Source organism: Trachurus japonicus, chromosome 18, assembly GCF_045865225.1.
Source record: "Trachurus japonicus isolate A0001 chromosome 18, Traja_1.0".
In the NCBI taxonomy this organism is placed as follows: domain Eukaryota; kingdom Metazoa; phylum Chordata; class Actinopteri; order Carangiformes; family Carangidae; genus Trachurus; species Trachurus japonicus.
The window spans coordinates 4,614,193-4,636,261 of NC_140924.1; the positions used below are offsets into that span (position 1 = coordinate 4,614,193).

At 39.6% G+C, this 22,069-nt stretch overlaps 2 protein-coding genes across 2 annotated transcripts in view; both read left to right on the plus strand.

The window, feature by feature from the left end:
- Positions 1-22,069, plus strand: part of LOC146968414 (high affinity immunoglobulin gamma Fc receptor I-like) — a 182,670-nt gene that overhangs the window by 110,810 nt on the left and 49,791 nt on the right. The gene's annotated exons all lie outside the window — the stretch shown is intronic.
- LOC146968422 (high affinity immunoglobulin gamma Fc receptor I-like) lies at positions 6,035-7,368 on the plus strand. The gene is made up of 3 exons (XM_085759159.1): positions 6,035-6,345; positions 6,465-6,710; positions 7,218-7,368. The coding sequence occupies exons 1-3, from the start codon at positions 6,183-6,185 to the stop codon at positions 7,364-7,366; spliced, it is 558 nt and encodes a 185-aa protein (XP_085615285.1). The 5' UTR covers positions 6,035-6,182; the 3' UTR covers positions 7,367-7,368.

Genomic DNA, 22,069 nt, shown 5'->3' on the forward strand with positions numbered 1-22,069 from the left:
GTATGAACTCAGGAGCACAGTGACTCTGTCCACACTTAACTCTGTGAACGTGAAAGAAGAGTATTTTTAACCTGCAGAGCAGCAGAAGCCTCAACGACCGTTGTGCTGCTATAACCTGCAGTTGCCTGCTCGCTGCACAGGAAGAGGAAGAACTGCAGCCTCATCTACGTCACATTTTGTTCTCATTCAGTCTGATTCTGAGACAGTCAAGACAACATGGAGGTCACAGCTCTCTGCAGACTGTGTGAGTACTGCTTCTCCTTGCACTGTGTATCTACAGATTTCAGATTTGATCTTGATGTTAAATTCAAAGTGCATTAAAAACGTTCTGAACTCTAAGACAATTAAAACTTAATATGTTTTGACTTTTTTTCAAACCATTACGGATTTGAATGTGGTTAGAAAGACATATACACCTTTGATGTTATTGACTATGACTTTCTGATGAGGGTTAGGGCTGTTACAGTTGTGTATTTCAGTTGCTCACAGCATCCATGTCTGATACACAGCTGTCTTCCTTTGTCTCTGCAGTGGTGAATGTACTGTTGCTGCACACCGCTCAAAGTCACAGCACTAACTATTCTCAGAAATCTGGTGAGTTGACAAAGAAACATCTCTACCTCCTGTTGAACTTAAGTACATTATATATAATTTGACATTCCTTGTTTCTTTATCAGGTGAAGCTGTTCTTCATCTTTCTCCAGACCGTCTGCAGTTTTTTCACTATGAGTCCATCTCAGTGAACTGTGTGGGGTCTCACAGCCCAGCAGGATGGAAAGTGATGAGAAGACTCAGCTCAGATACGACTCAACAGGAGGCATCCACAGGAGTGTTGAACATTACAGCTGCCTCAGAGTCAGACAGTGGAGAATACTGGTGTGAAAATGGACAAGGAGACCGGTTCAGTGCTGTCAACATCTCTGTCACTGGTATGTTGGGAAAATATTAACTTGAGTAGTGTTATACTCTTCAAAAATGGAACTATATACATCACTCATTATAACTAGCAAGTATTTATGCTTAAAGTGTTGGTTTCCATCAGTCATTCATTGAAACTGTCCTGAAATATTTCTGTCTTGTTGAGGTGGTGATGTGATCCTGGAGAGTCCTGTTCTACCTGTGATGGAGGGAGATAGTGTCACTCTTCATTGTAGAAAAAGGGGATTTTCCTCAAACCCATCAGCTGATTTCTATAAAGACGATCGATTGATTAAAACTGAATATGAAGGCAACTTGGCCATTCTTAGTATTTCCAAGAACGATTCAGGACTTTACAGTTGTGTGATTGGTAGTGGATCATCACCACAGAGCTGGCTGATTGTTAGAGGTGAGACTGTGTTATGAAAATGTAAATACGCAATTTATTTATTAAATTACAAGGTACTGAAAATCACTCATTGTAATGTTCTAGTTTACATATGGACCTTAATGCTAATAGTGATAGAAAGACATTTGTGGCTTTTTTTTTGCATTTACCCCTCTACTATTGTTGTTTTGTTTTGTTTTTTGCGTAAAAAGTAAACATGTTTGTTTGTAACTAATTTGAAATTTTGTTATTACATCATTATTATGATGACAAAATAAAATAATTCTAAATCCAAATACTGTCTATTCACATTTCTCACAGCATTCACAGAATATAGTCCTTCTCCCAAACCAGAAGGGAGAACACCTCAACAGGATCAAGTGTCTCCTCCTCATCCTCTCCACCCTGGATCAGTTCAGCTCTTCATCATTTTACCAGTAATCTTCACCATTTTGTGTTTGGCTGTGCTGCTCTTGGTTCTGGGACTACTGCACCATCAGAAACAAAAAGGTCTGCAAGATAAATTGTTCATTACTAATACAATAATGTTACGCTAATTACATTAATGTTTGATGTGAACAAATATGTAACATTAAATCCTTATTATTTAATCTATAATATATATATATATAAAGTGCAATACAACCAGAATGTTATGCACACGATATTCTTCTTGTCTTACTAAAAACTTTAGATTATAAAATCAGCTTTCATCATTAATTTAATGGGTGAGGTGATTAAAATTAAACAAAATTATCAAAGCAAAAGAAACATTTTTCCTGTTACTATTACTGTTGTTGCTTTTGTTATTTTGAAATAAGGGATAACAGTGTATTTACTGAATGTTTCAGGTCGCCAAGCAAACACACCTGATCCAGACAATGTTACCTATGCTACTGTCACAATAAAGACGACAGACAAAGGTAAGTTATTGTTCTATTATGATTTATTGTTTCTTATTATTTAAACCAATAATGCAATGTCTTCTTACTGTGTTGTGTATTTGGTTTGTATTTAGTAAATGTATTTAATTACAGTAATCCTTTGTTATCAGGACCACTTTTCCTAGTTGTACCCGCTTTGTATCATGAATTCAGCACAAACACTTGATGAAGACACATAGTGAAAGATACCCAGTTTCATCAGTGGGACATTGAAATTGTGTGTGAAATTATGTAGAATATCAGATTTTTGGGTGTAGAAAAAAATGTTGCTTGCTTGCACGGTTATGTGTTTTTCAGAAATATAAAGTTTTTTGTCATCTGCAAAATATTGTAAAGGTGATACTAACTAAAGTTATGGTACACATTATGCAATTTGTTAAAACAGAAATATAAAGCTGTGTGTAATCTACAAAGCATTGCAAAAGTGCTCTTTTTTTTTTTTTTTGTTATTTTACCCGTATTTATACATCTGGAATTTCAAATGTATGTAGTTAAGGTATAACACTGAAATTCACATTTTCCCTTCATGTCTCAGTTGCTAGAAAGACAAATGTACCTGATTCAGAGAACGCAACATATGCTGTTGTCGTACACAAGAAGAACAGAGGTACTTTTTTTACTTTTTCTTTTGTTTTTTTGTTTAACTTCTTACTTTGTTTGATCAAAATGTAAATCTCACAAAGGTCAATTAGATGTTCATGTAGTATGTGTTTAAGTCACTAAAACATGTTTTACAGATACATATCATCTTAACAACTGAAATGCAAAAAACATCAAGTTAAGTCAAAAAAAAAAAGTCAAATAATTTGTTGGCGTCAATATGTCCCCATATGTCCAGTATGTGAGTTTAATTGACATTTATAAATGAACTTTCATGACAGCTGGAATTTGATCTGTCTTCCAGGTCGCTGACATGACAAACAGTGGATTTAAGGATCAACCCGGGAGTCTGTTGAAGCACTGTTAAATGTACAACTTTCATATGTTGAGATACATCTTAATATATAGATTCAATTATTAAGAGAGAATGTCAATTCATGAGCTGAGTGTTTTCTATACCTGTTAGCTTTTTAGAAAAATGTCTCATGAAGTTACAGTGTTCCCAGTTTGTGTAACAACTTGTTTTTGTTTTTTTGGGGGTGTTGCTAGCTGAGGGGGAAAATATATTATTTTATGGATGCAAGCTGTGAAACTACTTGATCAAAGGTATCAGCACTAAATGCAAGCTGTTGGTTAACTTTAGCTTGGAGTTGTATTTTTCTCAAATAGGTTATTGGGTCTCCTGAAAAGGCATGCTAGGGAAGTACGAGGAATGAACAGTTTAATGTGAATTGTAAAGCTTCTGCCATCAAATCAAGCAAAATGTACAATGGCTCAATATTTGAAAATCAGAGGGTGTATATCAGGTGGATATTTTTACATTTTATACTCGTGTCAGTGAGGTTTGCTGAGGCACTGAGTTACAAGTCGGCAGTTGACATACATAGGAATATATTTGTAGCTGATAGTCATAGTTTATCACAGTTCATAATATTATTGTCATTTGGTACATGTTTCAGGTGTTTTTGTGTGTTGTGGGAGTTATAATATTAGTTGGTTGTCTGCTGAAACATTTTTAAAATAGACATAGGCTACAAGGTTCCCAGTCATTTGCATCTTTGTTTGCTTTCAGCTGAGAACAAAAACTGACTGACTCAGAGTCTAATTTTAAAAGGCAGTTGTTTATGACAGTGAAACAGTTAAACCACCACAGTCTATGTGGTCTGCCTGTTCACACTCGAGGAGCTGCTACAGATGTTAAATGTACTAGCTGTGGTCAACTGTCAATGTTAAACATCACTTTGACCCGACACAGACAAATGAGGTGACAGGTGTGTAACTGTACATTATTGAGATGATCAAATAGTTCAATCAGGACATACTTTTAGGAATGAAATAAGACAGGTTGAGAAATGAAAAGACATTCATTGTGCATAAAACAAACTTTGGCACTTAGACCCCGCAAAGAGCTGCATTTTCAGCTTAGAAAACAGATCGATGGATGTGAAGCTTCTATTTGAAGAGGACTTCCCCGCGGGCCTAGACACTGGTGGTGGTAGGGAGATGATGCACCCTGATGTGGAAGCCCCTGGTTGAAATGAAGATGGTCTGTATCTTGATTGAGGTGGTGAGGGGGTGGAGGTGGGCCGAGAAATTTCTTGTGCTGGATGAGGGTAGAGAGAGAGAGAGAGCGCTTCTAAATTTGACAGCTAAAGACTGATTGGTGAGGGAGAGAAGGTGGCGGATTGTGATTGGATGAAGTCAAGTGATGAAAGGTGGAACAAGAGGGAAGTTGGATAGTTGGCTGGTGACTCAGTGAGCATGCTCAAAAGGGATAGTCTTCCTGACTGAACTTTCACTAAGCTTAATTTATTGTGTAATATATTTTATGAGCTGTTTGTAATAATAAAGCTGTTTGTATACAATAAAAAATGAGTCAAATAAAATAATAAAGAGGAGACCATGCAAACAAACCTCCAATTTGCAGTTCAATTCTGACCTCTAAAGGCTGAACATTGATTTGCAGGCTTTGGTGTTACTGGTGGGAAAACATAGTAAAATGAATAAATAATTTGGGAAATTAAATCAACATATACAAACATACATACATATATATATGGTATGGTCATAACAATTTATTCCACGTTTTCTATACATGAGTAATAAAACACATGTCAGGTTTGGTAGGCCAAACAGTTCACAACAACAACAACCTTAATGCCAAAGTAACAACATGCAAACAAATTCAGCCAGAATGGAAATGAGCAGCAGCCCTTTTATACTATTATTATAACAGTGAGTCAGAAAATGAAAAAGGTATGATACAAGTACATACAGTATTTGTAAAAATGTGACTACACTGATAAACCCTGCTAATTTGTCCATCAGGAAATTATGCATTTTTATTTTATTTTATGCGTCCTTGAGGCTCTTGTGTTGTGTTGATCCATCTCGGCCACCACAGTGAGGAAAATGAAAGAGACTCAAGAAATAATGAAAATCCTCTATTTTCTGCTATGGATCATATTCAGAGGACAGGACCTGTTCACACAGTCACATTGTGGGGACTCATTTTACATCTGGGGACAAGAACTGAGTCCGAACAAGGTCAACCTGTCACTTTCAACAGAGGCAATAATCTGATATCAGGCTACAATTCAGGACCATATGCAATGGAGAAATCATACAAGATGTCCACACTGAATCCATGGTTGCATTTTAAAAAACTTCAAACTTTAATGCTTTAGTAGTTTTTAGTGGTTTTTGGACAAACACACATGCACAAAAACAATATAAGGAAGCAACCAAAGTCCACCAAACTGTAGATCGTCCGTAGCATTTGTGCCGGAATAAAATTAGCCACAGGAAGAGGAGGTCCTCCCTCATAAGTATAGCTCAAAGTTGTGCAGCGCAGACAGTCGGCAGCACGACAACATGGAGGTCACGGCTCTCTGCATCACACTGTGTGAGTACTGAATCAGTCTTTCCAACATCATCTACAGTCTGAGACAGGATTTCTTTTTTCTTTTGATCACTGTTCTGTTTAAATTTAATGTAGGATTAAAAAAAGCAAGATCTATCATGACTCATGATCAGCTTGTATTTTGTCTCCCCAGTGATCCATCTGGTTTCAAACATGCACCACTGTGTTGCTGAGGATGATGGTGAGTTCTTTTTTATGCAGATGATGTGGTGTTGTTTCTGCTATATTGTACTAATACCATAGAATTCCTAACATGTACCCTCAACACAGATACAAATGAACAGTTTTGTCAATCTCTGTTACAGAAGCGGGTTTTGCTCAGATCATTCCAACCAGTCTGCAGCTCTTTGACTACAGCTCCGTCGCTTTCAACTGTAAGAGTGCTGCCAACGTGACTGGATGGAGAGTTATGAGGAAGATCAGGGGAGAAGTCGGCACATGTGTCAGTAACTGGGAGACGAGAGCAACGTCCGTCTGTGCCCTCAAACCCGTTTATCCATCAGACAGTGGAGAATACTGGTGTGAGACTGGAGACGGAGAGAGAAGCAACACCGTCAACATCACCATCACTGGTACGTTTACCGACATGAAACTAATGTACAGTTTGATAGTTGTTATTTTTAGTGTTCTACAGTTTTCTATGGAACATGTCTCGTAGTTTTCACTGCCTTTGTCTCCTGATCCTGATCAGCTGGCTCTGTGATCCTGGAGAGTCCTCTCCTTCCTGTGCTGGAAGGAGAAGTTGTGACTCTGCGCTGCAGAACCAAGACCACCTCCGTTGCCCAGGTGGCTGATTTCTATCGAGATGACATTCGCATCGGCGCGGGCTCCCTTGGAGAGATGACCATCCTCAGTGTTTCTAAATCCCACCAGGGGCTCTACATGTGCAGCATCACTGACTATGGAGAATCACCAGAGAGCTGGTTGGCTGTCCGAGGTGAGGCACTAAAGGTTTACGGTGGTCTGGTTCTGGTCTGGTGGTCTGGGGGCGGCAGTGGCTCAGGTGGTAGAGTGGGTCATCCAATGATCAGAGGGTTGGCTGTTCGAATCTCGCGCCTTGCATGGCAGCTACCGCTATCAGTGTGTGAATGTGTGTGTGAATGGGTGAATGAGATGTACTGTGAAGCGCTTTGGGTATCGTTCAGGTATAGTAAAGCGCTATATAAATACAGACCATTTACCATTCAGCTTAATCAGGATCAATAGATGGAATTGAAAATGTCAATGTTGGCAAAACGCCAGAACACAGTTTGTGTATTTGTGTTTAGTTTGTTAACCTTGTAGTGAGGTGTACTTCACTAAGAACTGACGACACTTTGATGTTGTTCTTTATTCTCCAACAATCAAGAATATATGAGCACTATCATAATTCTATTAGTGATAATATTATTAACAATAATGTGTCATTATGCTGTCTCTGTTGTCTTTGCAGCAGTTGCCACAGACACTCGTCCTCAGACCACTCCTTCCTCAGACTGCTCCTGTCACATTTACCTCATCTTGAGGACAGTTTCCACACTTTTAATGGTGGCTCTGCTTCTGCTGCTGGTGGGACTACTTCACTGTGGGAAACTGAAAGTGACACAAAGATAACTGTCACCAACTCACATCCAAACAAGACAGAACAAGGAGGATGTTGGATAGAAGACACGGTTTATATGATTTTCTAGCGTCTCGTATCAACTCCATCTACTTAACAGACCTTTAACCTTAACTCTAGGCCTGGCAGACTTTCAGTAAGGTGTGCAAAGTCTGCTCTTGTCAGACTAAAGACACAGCGACAGCTTAAGTCACGTAAAATAGCCACAGAAGCTGTTAGACTTACCTCCTCTTGCATGTTTATTCTCACTGACTGTTGAGGTTAAAGTGAAATGTAAAAACCACAACATTCAACAGCTACTCAAACTATATAAAAAGATGCATGTGAGCATCTAACAGAAAACAAGAGAAAGTAACACACATTGTATAGATGGGTTGCCTTCAAGTTTTCGATCATTGTATTATATGTGACAATTAATTTGACCTTTTAATGAACAGTTTTCAAAGTAATTGTGACTTGTAATTTTTGTGGATAGAAATAAAAGTGACTTGAAAACAATCAAGTACAAAAAATGCACACATTTGCAGTTTTGTTGCTTATGGGGGAGTTTGCCTTGATTTCCATGACACCACGAGCTCCATTGATCAACATACAAATATATTTCTCATCATATTGTTTATGGGCCTAATACACAACAGTTTACTGCATTAGAAATGAAGATCACCATACGTCTGTTTCTAGTGTTAGGGTTCGACATTTTAATGTGTCTTCCAAAGTCTCATTCACACACTGTTGTTTTAATTTGACTTGATTTAGCTTCTGTTGGGAAGAAAGTCTGGTGGTCGATTGATTTTCCTTTATGAGCAGTTCAGCTCTCACCACCAGAGGGAGATGTTTACTCTGATCTGTCTCCAACAGGACACCTCAATAAATCAAGTCAAATAATAAAATCTTCATCAAATTCAACATAAACTCCTTGAATTTACAACAAAATAATGACTCAAACATGAACAAACGCACTCGTGTTGCTGAACTGAAACTGAATAAGTGGAAAGTGGAGCAACAGACTGGGCTCATTTCTTTAGCTGTTTTTGGTCACATGACCTGGATGATGTTTGGTGATTATAGACTGAGGTCAAACAAAGGTCACAGAGCTGGTTTGGAAGAACTAAGATCCATGTCTCTTCTGTTGGGAATACAAAGTTATACAATCATAATATTACAGTATAAAGGGCAACATCAACCAGAGCAGTCATTCAAGAAAACCACAAAAATGATCATCATAAAATAGCTGTTTTCAAAAAGTGTTTTTCATAACGTTTTGTGTTGTTTTTACTTTCATGAGCTTTGTCTCCTCACAGGCCACAACTTTACATTTTTGACTGTCGCTCTAATGGGCTTTATCCACAGCTCCACTACTTCCTGAAATAAGCCAGCTCCTTTATTTCCTGTTTTACATTATTGGACCAACTGATTAATCCAGGTGTGCCTGACCATTGTTGTGAGGTCAGACACACCTGGATTAATCAGTTGGTCCAATAATGTAAGACAGGAAATAAAGGAGCTGGCTTATTTCAGGAAGTAGTGGAGCTGTGGATAAAGCCCATTACTGATAGGAGGAGCTACCCAGGCTCAAGGATCTGGTTTCTGCTCTGACTGTGATTCCTCCTGAATCTCAGCTCTTTGTGCCTCTACCTGCTTCAGTTGCTCATTGATTTTCTCCTTGTGTTTCTCTTCTTCAGTCTTCTTGTCTGTCAGTGTCTTTAAAACACCCTCCGCCTTCTGCAGGAGTTTCTCTGTGTCATCATACAGACGGTCCTCAGCTTTTTGTACCTGCTCCAGGTGTTCCTTGGTGTTCAATGTGATTCTCTGTAGTTGCATGTAGCCATTTGCTTTGTCACTTCCTGTTTGCTCCTCCACTGAAAGAAGCTTTTTGCCCATGTCATCCTTCTCTTTCAGCATCTCATCTTTTTGACGTTTGATTTCCTCACAGAGCTTGTGGAGTTCCTTCTCCTGTTCCAACACAGTTTTATCCACCTGTTCCACATCTTTCTTTTGTTCCTCTCTCTTCTTTAACTCTTGGTCAAGTTTTGTCTTTTCTTCTTCCAAATCCTCCATTTTCTTTCTCTCTGCCAGAAGCCACTCTCTGTGTTCTTTCTGACTGTCCTCCTGCTGCAACTTTGTTTCTGTGTGAACATAAAAAACAGGACACTGGCTTGAATCTGCTGCATTTTGGTGAAAGGAGGTATGGAAGTGAATAACAGAGAGATAAGACGCTTTAATCTTTGTGATGATTTTTCTTTTACTGCACTGTTATTTTACACTTTTTTTTTTATTCCTTCTTTCTAACATATCAGGAGTGTATGGTTTAGTATGAGTACCTATGTCTTTTTTCTGGCTCCACTTCCACATAACAAAAGATGCTGCACAAATGAAAGCGAGGACAATAACCAAGATGATGCTGAGACGAGCTGAAGAACAAAAGGTTGGGGGACATTCAGCTGAAAAGATAAAAACACAAAACAGATCTTTAGATTTTTTTTTTTTTACAACAACATCTCTGCTGATTGAAGGCTGGGGAAAAAATCAAGATCAAATAATCACCTTGAATCAGAATCTGGGTGTCCCTGGTCTGGTTGATGGTCTTCTGTTGGACTCTACAGGTAAAGGTGTTATTGTGTCTCATCTGCACAGTCACTCTGCTGCTGACAGTATAGAGGACATCAGGACCTCTGACTGTCTCTGTAGGTCCAGCAGAGAGCAGCTTTCCCTCAGCGTCCAGCCACAGCAGCTCAGGCTCTGGATACCAGCCTTTAGACTCACACTGTAACACTATTGTGCTGTTGTTTAAGTCAATCTCTGTTATAACAGGTGAGGAGACAGAACCTGATGATGGCAGAGACATTCACTAAAAATGTTAATGTTTACCACCAATAACAGATTTTTTTACTTGAATAACTTTGAAACTTACAATCCACTTACAGGATGTTGTTTAGTTGTATTAAACCAATAAACATTTTATACACCATCAAAACTTGTTGAGTTGTAAATAAGACATCGTACCTGCTACACAACCCTCGGCCAGTAGAAGAAGAATCACAGTGTGATGATAAACCAATGCTCTGAGTCCAACTTTCAGGGAAAACATCATGGAGTTTTGGAGAGGGGAAATAGATCTACATTTGTAGAAAGTTTGACATTTATTAAACATCATCAATCATCAAAACATAATAATCAAAGTTTGTTACTTCACCATCTGTCAATCAGCACGTAGGACTGACAAAGTGTCTCCACACAAAAAACCATTAAAGCAATACTTAAGAACTTTCATTTTTGGTTGAGTTTGGCGGCACCAGTGGACCAAAGAAGACCCCATTTCCCATGAGCACCAGCGTGTAGCGTCGTAAACATCCTGATCTCACGGTTGCGTGCAACAACTCGGTGCTGACCTGTTAATCTGCCTATTTAGTGATTTTACAATCAGTATCTCCTCATTCATGGTGTCAACAGGGTGAAATGGTGTCTGAAAACCTCTGACCTGTTGACTTCAGGCCGGCCTCAGCCCATTACAACATTTTCATGGTGTAGTACTTCATATGAGTACTACACCTGTAAGTGGTACATGTAAGTAGAGCTTGTATTCATGCAACCAATATGAACCACAAACAGTAGGAAATAATAAGGCAACAAAGCAAGGCTTCTGGTAGCCTACAGAGTCAATGATTATTTGTGCTTGGTCTACAATTTGAAATGACACATTATTTTAAATTAAAAAGTAGTGAAAGTTATGATTTTCTTACCTATTTTTATCACAGAATCAGTTCGCCGGTGTGCAGATTCTGCAGGTCTTTATGGTCAAAGTCACTGGGTTGACAGAAACGTACTTTGACCCGGTTTATATTGTTTGTTTCTTCTTCACATCTCAACTACATTAGAGATAAGTAATCTTACTGTGTGTTGCAAATTAACCTGTCTCTTTGTTTTAATGTATGTGCCGTGTTCTCTTGGTCTCCTCCACCTGACCACGCCTCCTGCAGTGGTGGTTGGCTGACCTGGAATTAAATAACCGCCATCTTGTGTAGTGATCTTTTGTTGTTGAGATAATGAATAACTAGAAGAAACTCTATCAGAGCTTCCTTTTATATGCACGTGTTGCAACAGCATAACTGTCCTGGATAAGGTGCACACGAGAGAGTTTGTTTCTGTAGCACAAACTGTAAAATTAGTTAAGTTCCAAAAAAAGACGGAAGTAAAATTTTGATGACAAATTCTCTGATATTTCACAAGAAAATTAACAAGATTAACTTCTTTATATCTGCACATCTTTCAGTGATGTCTACAAAAAAATAACTGTACACTTCTACCTCAAATTTTCAAAAAATTATATTCATTATTTTCCTCTCATTAGGGAATTGACCACGGTGGTAAACCATGGTATGGATTCTACAGATTGATATTATAACTCCAAAGGCTGGGGGTGGTGACAGTTTGTGTCTTTACTGTCTTGATGATAATAAATGGTGTAATAAGTGGCTGACGTGCAGCAGATGGCAGTATAGGACTGATGTTATTGTTTCATAAGTGTGAAGGCAGAGAAAGAGGAGGGCTGACAGAAGTGTGTGGACATCCACAATGTTTATAGAATTTGTCCTACACCTAAAAAGATAAAACCAGGGAAGATTTATATAACTCAGCTGTTTCAGTTTTATCTACTACACTCAGCCCTCATCACCTGAATGTGACCTGTTGTGTTTGTCCCTCTAGTGGCCATTTGAGGAACTTCTGTTTTGGCTTGAATTTTCCCACAAATGGTTCTTTTCAAATCTCTTCTTGTTTTCCATGTGTGACAGTGGTGGCCACTATGCCTCCAATTGATCATGTGCTTCACCTTGCCACACATGAATGTACCATAAAAAAGGGTGGTCTTTTAACCACAAACAGATATAAAATGTCTGTGAAAAGAAAGCAACAATAGGTATAACACTATGTGGACACCTGTCAAATGCCTCATCGTTTTTGGATTGAGATCACATTCTGTGATGTCTGTGATATTTAAAGTCCATGAAACAGAGTATTTTTAACCTGCAGAGCATCAAAAGCTGTGTCTACAGTCATAGTTCTATAACCTGCTGTGGCCTGGTCGCTGCACAGGAAGAGGAAGAACTGCCTCCTCATCTACGTCACATTTTGTTCTCATTCAGTCTGATGCTGAGACAGTCAGCGACAAGACAACATGGAGGTCACAGCTCTCTGCATCAGACTGTGTGAGTACTGCTTCTCATTTCACTCTGAATTTAAAATGAAGGTCAAATTTGATTACAACTTTACACAATGACTTTTAGGTGAGGGTTTGGGTTGTTATAGTTGTGATAACTCATGATATGATTGAAGAAATTGTGTATTTCAGTTGCTCACAGCATCTATGTCTGATACACAGCTGTCTTCCTTTGTCTCTGCAGTGGTGAATGTACTGTTGCTGCACACCGCTCAAGGTCACAACACCAACTATTCTCAGGAATCTGGTGAGTTGACAAAGAAACATGTCTACCTCTTGTTTAACTTAAGTACAATATACATGAGTTGACATTGTCTAATTCTCTCAGACTCTCTTTCCCTGTTTCTTTATCAGGTGAAGCTGTTCTTCATGTTGCTCCAGACCGTCTGCAGTTCTTTGAGTATGAGTCCATCTCAGTGAACTGTGTGGGGTCTCACAGCCCAGCAGGATGGAAAGTGATGAGAAGACTCAGCTCAGATACGACTCAACAGGAGGCATCCACAGGAGTGTTGAACATTACAGCTGCCTCAGAGTCAGACAGTGGAGAATACTGGTGTGAAAATGGACAAGGAGACCGGTTCAGTGCTGTCAACATCTCTGTCACTGGTATGTTGGGAAAACTAACTACTATTAATTTGAGCATTGTTATATTCTTCAAAAATGGAACTATATACATCACTCATTATAACTAGTAAGTATTTATGCTTAAAGTGATGGTTTCCATCAATCTTTCATTGAAACTGTCCTGAAATATTTCTGTCTTGTTGAGGTGGTGATGTAATCCTGGAGAGTCCTGCTGTACCTGTGATGGAGGGAGTTAGTGTCACTCTGCGTTGTAGAGCCAAGGAATCTTCCTCAAACCCATCAGCTGATTTCTATAAAGATGGTCAATTGATAAGAACTGGATATGAAGGCGACACGACCATTCTTAGTATTTCCATGAATGATTCAGGACTTTACAGTTGTGTGACTGGTAGTAAATCATCTCTACGGAGCTGGCTGGCTGTCAGAGGTGAGACTGTGATACGATGAAAATGTGAATACGCAATTTCCCTCTACTATTGTTGCTGTTTTTTGTTTTGTTTGTAAAAAAAAATTTAAAAAGAAAGAAAGAAAAATGACAAATTTGAAATATTGTTATTACGTCATTGTTATAATGACCAAATGAAATAATACTACATTCAAATACTGTCTATTCACATTTCTCACAGCATTCACAGGATATATTCCTTCTCCCACACCTCAAGGGAATACACCTCAACAGGATCAAGTGTCTCCTCCTCATCCTCCCCACCCTGGATCAGTTCAGCTCTTCATCATTTTACCTATTTTCTTCACCATTTTGTATTTGGCTGTGCTGCTCTTGGTCCTGGGACTACTGCACCATCGGAAACAAAAAGGTTTTCAAGATACAGGTATGGAACTGTTCAGTACTGCACGCACAGCTACAGCTGTAACAGACACCCCAGTCACATTTTCCACAGGAATATTGTTATGTTCCAATACACTAGTATTTTGTTTATTGAATTGTTTGTGTATACAGTTTCCTGCTGAGAATCGGCTTGAATATATGGTAAGACATTTCCTGGAGATGCTACAATATGAACACTGATACCGAGGTTCATGATTGTCGATTTAGTAATTTTCAGTCTATGAGCATGTTTGTGATTCTGCTCTGTGTGTAGCATCTGTACTAGTGTCACAAAACACAAGAAAAACAGAGGTACTTCTTTGACATTATTTTATTTTCAATATAATCATATTAGGTTTTTGTCACATTCAGCATAAAATCACAGCAGGAAAAAAACATGTTATATTCATGTGTTCATTTGTTGCTTCTGACATAATTTTTTGTTACAATTAAAGTACATGTACATCATTAAGTATTTGATAGAATACCTCTCGTCATGTCACTTTTTTTTCTATGTAAAAACTCTAACTCGAAGTTGACGCTTTGTGAGAAAGTTCAACAGGTCCCAAATTTCTTTGTCTACCTTTGCCTGGGACCAAATGCTTAAACAATGAAAAATTATGTTTCGCCTGTTTTTATTTCAGTCCCTAGAAAGGCAAATATATTGGATCCTAAGAAAACAACATACAGTGCTGTCATCTACAGGAATGTGAGAGGTACTTAATTTCTTTCTTCTTTTTTCATTTATCCTCTGTTCACCTTTTTGGACAGTCAAGTTGTAACAATCATTATTGCTTCCAAATGTAGTTAAAATAATTTGATGGTCTCTTTGTCACTGTATTTAATATTCATATTTTAATCATGATGACAGCTGCAGTTCCACGTGTCTTCCAGGTCGCTGACAGCAGAAACAGTGGCTTGAAGGATCGACTAGATTGACCAGTGCTGTATAAGCACTGTGGCATGTATTGTTCTCAGACGAATCATATTATCACATAACTAGTTTACATTTTAATGTATCTGCTAAAATGTTGAGAATTATCACCGGCGGGTTCTGTTTAGCCTTTATCTGTTAGCTTTATCAATCTGCAGTGCAGTTTACTAATACTGTTTGTATTTAGATGGATTTAGTTTGGTGTCTGGTTTGAACTTTTTCTGCTTCACTGACCTTTGAGCTGAACCTTGTGTTGCTTCAATAAACAGCTGGCCTGCTAAAGAGTTTTGGAAACATGTGTGACTTTGGCTCTTTTGAGAACAAAAACACAGCCTCAGTCACGTAAAATAGTCACGTAAAATAGCCACAGACAGACAGACATACCTCCCCTCACATATTTATTCTCACACTGAGGTTATCTGACAAGTAAAAACCACATACACACTGAACAGTTGCAAGATATTTGAAAAAAAAGGGAAGCTCATATCTTGGCTACTTCAGATGCAGCTACAGACACTCATGATAACATTAGCGTCAAACAGGAGACCACATGAGAAAATCATTTGTCAGTAACTGGTCCTGATCAGCTGGCTCTGTGATCCTGGAGAGTCCTAAGTTGTGACTCTGCGCTGAAGAACCAAGACCACCTCCATTGCCCAGGTGGCTGATTTCTATCGAGATGACATTCGCATCGGCGCGGGCTCCCTTGGAGAGATGACCATCCCCAGTGTTTCCAAATCCCACCAGGGGCTCTACATGTGCAGCATCACTGACTATGGAGAATCACCAGAGAGCTGGTTGGCTGTCCGAGGTGAGACACTGAAGGTTTATGGTGGTCTGGTTCTTCAGCTTAATCAGGATCAATAGATGGAATTGAAAATGTCAATGTTGGCAAAACAACACAACAGTTTGTGTATTTGTGTTTAGTTTGTTAACCTTGTAGTGAGGTGTACTTCACTAAGAACTGACGACACTTTGATGTTGCCCTTTATTCTCCAACATCCAAGGATATCATAAAGTTATCGTATTATATCACAGTGATAATATTACTAACAATAATGGGGTAACACTTTATTTTAAGGGGTCCTTGTTCCTGTGTATCTACCTAATTAATTACAGTGTAATTACCTATGTAACCGTATGTAATAACATGTACTTACATTGTAAATACATTGTGTATTTTGGTGTACTTACAGGTCCTTGTTACACTTGTAATAAGAAATGCTTGTGCAAAGAGAGAGGCCACTTTGGTATTTCTTATTACAAGTGTAACAAGGACCTGTAAGTACACCAAAATACACTATGTATTTACAATGTAAGTACATGTTATTACATGCGGTTACATAGGTAATTACACTGTAATTAATTAGGTAGATACACAGGAACAAGGACCCCTTAAAATAAAGTGTTACCCAATAATCTGTCATTATGCTGTCTCTGTTGTCTTTGCAGCAGTTGCCACAGACACTCGTCCTCAGACCACTCCTTCCTCAGACTGCTCCTGTCACGTTTACCTCATCTTGAGGACAGTCTCCACACTTTTAATGGTGGCTCTGCTTCTGCTGCTGGTGGGACTACTTCACTGTGGGAAACTGAAAGTGACACAAAAATAACTGTCACCAACTCACACCCAAACATGACCTGCCAGAACAAGGAGGATGTTGGATAGAAGACACGGTTTCTATGATTTTCTAGCGTCTCATATCAACTCCATCTACTTAAAGGGATAGTTCACCCTAGAATGATATTTCGCTCATTATCTACTCACCCTCATGTTGACTAAGGGCTGGAAGAAGTTTCAGAGTCCTCCGTCCCTTCTCTGAGTTACAGGGGGTCTTAGCGTAGCAGTGCATTTCAAGGCAACGGTTGTAAAGGGACACCAGAGCTCTTCGTAAAAAAACACACACAAAAAAACATCCAAATACCTCCATGATGCTCGTATGTAATGTCCGTCTTGTGCTGAAGCCCCAAATTGCGTAATTGTCCCGAAAAAAATTAAATAAGTCCACATTCCAAGCATGTTTGTAGCATTAGCTCTGTGTCTGTTGTCCGGTCCTCCGCTGCCAGCGCGCATGCGCAAGGTTCGCACTGAGACCGACTCGAGTCTCAGTCTGGTTGCGCATGTGCATACCGAGTGCACCGGCGTTCCGCAGCTCAATCAACAATTACCTCATGGAAATACAATCAGAGTTTTTTTTTTTTTTATCTTGCATATCACTTTATAACTATTATTATCGAGTGCTGGCCACAATATAGGCGCAAATGAGCATTTTTAAGAGCTGCGGAACTCCGGTGCACTCGGTGATCGACTCGTCAGGGCTTCCTCACCAATGAGCGGCTCCCGGAGGAGAAGTAGGTGAGTTGAGTTGCATCTCCTTGCTAAAGAAAACAGGCAAAGCTAGCAGATGTTTGACAACTCGTACTACGTGCTGGGACCCTGTGTGTACTATTGATGACATTTGGTGCAGTTCTGAGCATTATTTTGGGCAAATGGTGGCGTTTTGGTTGCGGTCAGACAGTGGATCCGGAGAGCGCCGTGTGTGGCGATATTGCGGTATTTGCTGAAGTTGGTGGATCTCGTGAATGTAGCGGTCGGGCAAATTGATCTCTCGAGGGGGGGTCTAACTCGGTGTTACGGTGTGTTTGACCATGGTTTACACTTACGCCAGAATTTCACTTTAATGCCAAAGTAACAACATGCAAACAAATTCAGCCAGAATGGAAATGAGCAGCAGCCCATTTATACTATTATTATAACAGTGAGTCAGAAAATGAAAAAGGTATGATACAAGTACATACAGTATTTGTAAAAATGTGACTACACTGATAAACCCTGCTAATTTGTCCATCAGGAAATTATGCATTTTTATTTTATTTTATGCGTCCTTGAGGCTCTTGTGTTGTGTTGATCCATCTCAGCCACCACAGTGAGGAAAATGAAAGAGACTCAAGAAATAATGAAAATCCTCTATTTTCTGCTGTGGATCATATTCAGAGGACAGGACCTGTTCACACAGTCACATTGTGGGGACTCATTTTACATCTGGGGACAAGAACTGAGTCCCAACAAGGTCAACCTGTCACTTTAAACAGAGGCAATAATCTGATATCAGGCTACAATTCAGGACCATATGCAATGGAGAAAACATGTAAAGATGTCCACACTGAATCCATGGTTGCATTTTTAAAAACTTTTTAAGTTTTAATGTTTTAGTAGTTTTTAATCATTTTTGGACAAACACACACGCACAAAAACAATATAAAGAAGCAACCAAAGTCCACCAAACTGTAGATCGTCCGTAGCATTTGTGCCGGAATAAAATTAGCCACAGGAAGAGGAGGTCCTCCCTCATAAGTATAGCTCAAAGTTGTGCAGCGCAGACAGTCGGCAGCACGCCAACATGGAGGTCACGGCTCTCTGCATCACACTGTGTGAGTACTGAATCAGTCTTTCCAACATCATCTACAGTCTGAGACGGGATTTCTGTTTTAACAAAAAAACAAGCTCTATCGTGACTCATGATCAGCTTGTATTTTGTCTCCCCAGTGATCCATCTGGTTTCAAACATGCACCACTGTGTTGCTGAGGATGACGGTGAGTTCTTTTTTATGCAGATGATGTGGTGTTGTTTCTGCTATATTGTACTAATACCATATAATTCCTAACATGTACCCTCAACACAGATACAAATGAACAGTTTTGTCAATCTCTGTTACAGAAGCGGGTTTTGCTCAGATCATTCCAACCAGTCTGCAGCTCTTTGACTACAGCTCCGTCGCTTTCAACTGTAAGAGTGCGGCCAACGTGACTGGATGGAGAGTTATGAGGAAGATCAGGGGAGAAGTCGGCACATGTGTCAGTAACTGGGAGACGAGAGCAACGTCCGTCTGTGCCCTCAAACCCGTTTATCCATCAGACAGTGGAGAATACTGGTGTGAGACTGGAGACGGAGAGAGAAGCAACACCGTCAACATCACCATCACTGGTACGTTTACCGACATGAAACTAATGTACAGTTTGATAGTTGCTATTTTTAGTGTTCTACAGTTTTCTATGGAACATGTCTCATAGTTTTCACTGACTTTGTCTCCTGATCAGCTGGCTCTGTGATCCTGGAGAGTCCTCTCCTTCCTGTGCTGGAAGGAGAAGTTGTGACTCTGCGCTGCAGAACCAAGATGACCTCCGTTGCCCACGTGGCTGATTTCTATCGAGATGACATTCGCATCGGCACGGGCTCCCTTGGAGAGATGACCATCCCCCGTGTTTCTAAATCCCACCAGGGGCTCTACATGTGCAGCATCACTGACTATGGAGAATCACCAGAGAGCTGGTTGGCTGTCCGAGGTGAGGCACTAAAGGTTTACGGTGGTCTGGTTCTGGTCTGGTGGTCTGGGGGCGGCAGTGGCTCAGGTGGTAGAGTGGGTCGTCCAATGATCAGAGGGTTGGCTGTTCGAATCTCGCGCCTTGCATGGCAGTTACCGCCATCAGTGTGTGAATGTGTGTGTGAATGGGTGAATGAGATGTACTGTGAAGCGCTTTGGGTATCGTTCAGGTATAGTAAAGCGCTATATAAATACAGACCATTTACCATTCAGCTCAATCAGGATCAATAGATGGAATTGAAAATGTCAATGTTGGCAAAACGCCAGAACAGTTTGTGTATTTGTGTTTAGTTTGTTAACCTTGTAGTGAGGTGTACTTCACTAAGAACTGACGACACTTCGATGTTGCCCTTTATTCTCCAACATCCAAGGATATCATAAGGTTATCATAATTATATCACAGTGATACTATTACTAACAATAATGTGTCATTATGCTGTCTCTGTTGTCTTTGCAGCAGTTGCCACAGACACTCGTCCTCAGACCACTCCTTCCTCAGACTGCTCCTGTCACATTTACCTCATCTTGAGGACAGTTTCCACATTTTTAATGGTGGCTCTGCTTCTGCTGCTGGTGGGACTACTTCACTGTGGGAAACTGAAAGTGACACAAAAATAACTGTCACCAACTCACATCCAAACAAGACAGAACAAGGAGGATGTTGGATAGAAGACACGGTTTATATGATTTTCTAGCGTCTCGTATCAACTCCATCTACCTAACAGACCTTTAACCTTAACTCTAGGCCTGGCAGACTTTTGGTGTGCAACATCTGCTCTTGTCAGACTAAAGACACAGCGACAGCTTAAGTCACGTAAAATAGCCACAGAAGCTGTTAGACTTACCTCCTCTTGCATGTTTATTCTCACTGACTGTTGAGGTTAAAGTGAAATGTAAAAACCACACAACATTCAACAGCTACTCAAACTATATAAAAAGATGCATGTGAGCATCTAACAGAAAACCACAAGAGAAAGTAACACACATTGTATAGATGGGTTGCCTTCAAGTTTTCGATCATTGTATTATATGTGACAATTAATTTGACCTCTTAATGAACAGTTTTCAAAGTAATTGTGACTTGTAATTTTTGTGGATAGAAATAAAAGTGACTTGAAAACAATCAAGTACAAAAAATGCACACATTTGCAGCTTTGTTGCTTATGGGGGAGTTTGCCTTGATTTCCATGACACCACGAGCTCCATTGATCAACATACAAATATATTTCTCATCATATTGTTTATGGGCCTAATACACAACAGTTTACTGCATGAGAAATGAAGATCACCATACGTCTGTTTCTAGTGTTAGGGTTCGACATTTTAATGTGTCTTCCAAAGTCTCATTCACACACTGTTGTTTTAATTTGATTTGATTTAGCTTCTGTTGGGAAGAAAGTCAGGTGGTCGATTGATTTTCCTTTACGAGCAGTTCAGCTCTCACCACCAGAGGGAGATGTTTACTCTGATCTGTCTCCAACAGGACACCTCAATAAATCAAGTCAAATAATAAAATCTTCATCAAATTCAATATAAACTCCTTGAATTTACAACAAGGTAATGACTAAAACATGAACAAACACACTCGTGTTGCTGAACTGAAACTGAATAAGTGGAAAGTGGAGCAACAGACTAGGCTTCTTCAGCTGTTTTTGGTCACATGACCTGGATGATATTTGGTGATTATAGACTGAGGTCAAACAAAGGTCACAGAGCTGGTTTGGAAGAACTAAGATCCATGTCTCTTCTGTTGGGAATACAAAGTTATACAATCATAATATTACAGTATAAAGGTGCAACATCAACCAGAGCAGTCATTCAAGAAAACCACAAAAATTATCATCATAAAAGAGCTGTTTTCATAAAAAAGTGTTTTTCAGAATGTTTTCTGTTGTCTTTACTTTCATGAGCTTTCACAGGTCACAACTTTACATTTTTGACTGTCGCTCTAATGGGCTTTATGCACAGCTCCACTACTTCCTGAAATAAGCCAGCTCCTTTATTTCCTGTTTTACATTATTGGACCAACTGATTAATCCAGGTGTGCCTGACCATTGTTGTGAGGTCAGACACACCTGGATTAATCAGTTGGTCCAATAATGTAAAACAGGAAATAAAGGAGCTGGCTTATTTCAGGAAGTAGTGGAGCTGTGGATAAAGCCCATTACTGATAGGAGGAGCTACACAGGCTCAAGGATCTGGTTTCTGCTCTGACTGTGATTCCTCCTGAATCTCAGCTCTTTGTGCCTCTACCTGCTTCAGTTGCTCATTGATTTTCTCCTTGTGTTTCTCTTCTTCAGTCTTCTTGTCTGTCAGTGTCTTTAAAACACCCTCTGCCTTCTGCAGGAGTTTCCCTGTGTCATCATACAGACGGTCCTGAGCTTTTTGTACCTGCTCCAGGTGTTCCTTGGTGTTCAATATGATTCTCTGTAGTTGCATGTAGCCATTTGCTTTGTCACTTCCTGTCTGCTCCTCCACTGAAAGAAGCTTTTTGCCCATGTCATCCTTCTCTTTCAGCATCTCATCTTTTTGACGTTTGATTTCCTCACAGAGCTTGTGGAGTTCCTTCTCCTGTTCCAACACAGTTTTATTTACCTGTTCCAAGTCTTTCTGTTGTTCCTCTCTCTTCTTTAACTCCTCGTCAAGTTTTGTCTTTTCTTCTTCCAAGTCCTCCATTTTCTTTCTCTCTGCCAGAAGCCACTCTCTGTGTTCTTTCTGACTGTCCTCCTGCTGCAACTTTGTTTCTGTGTGAA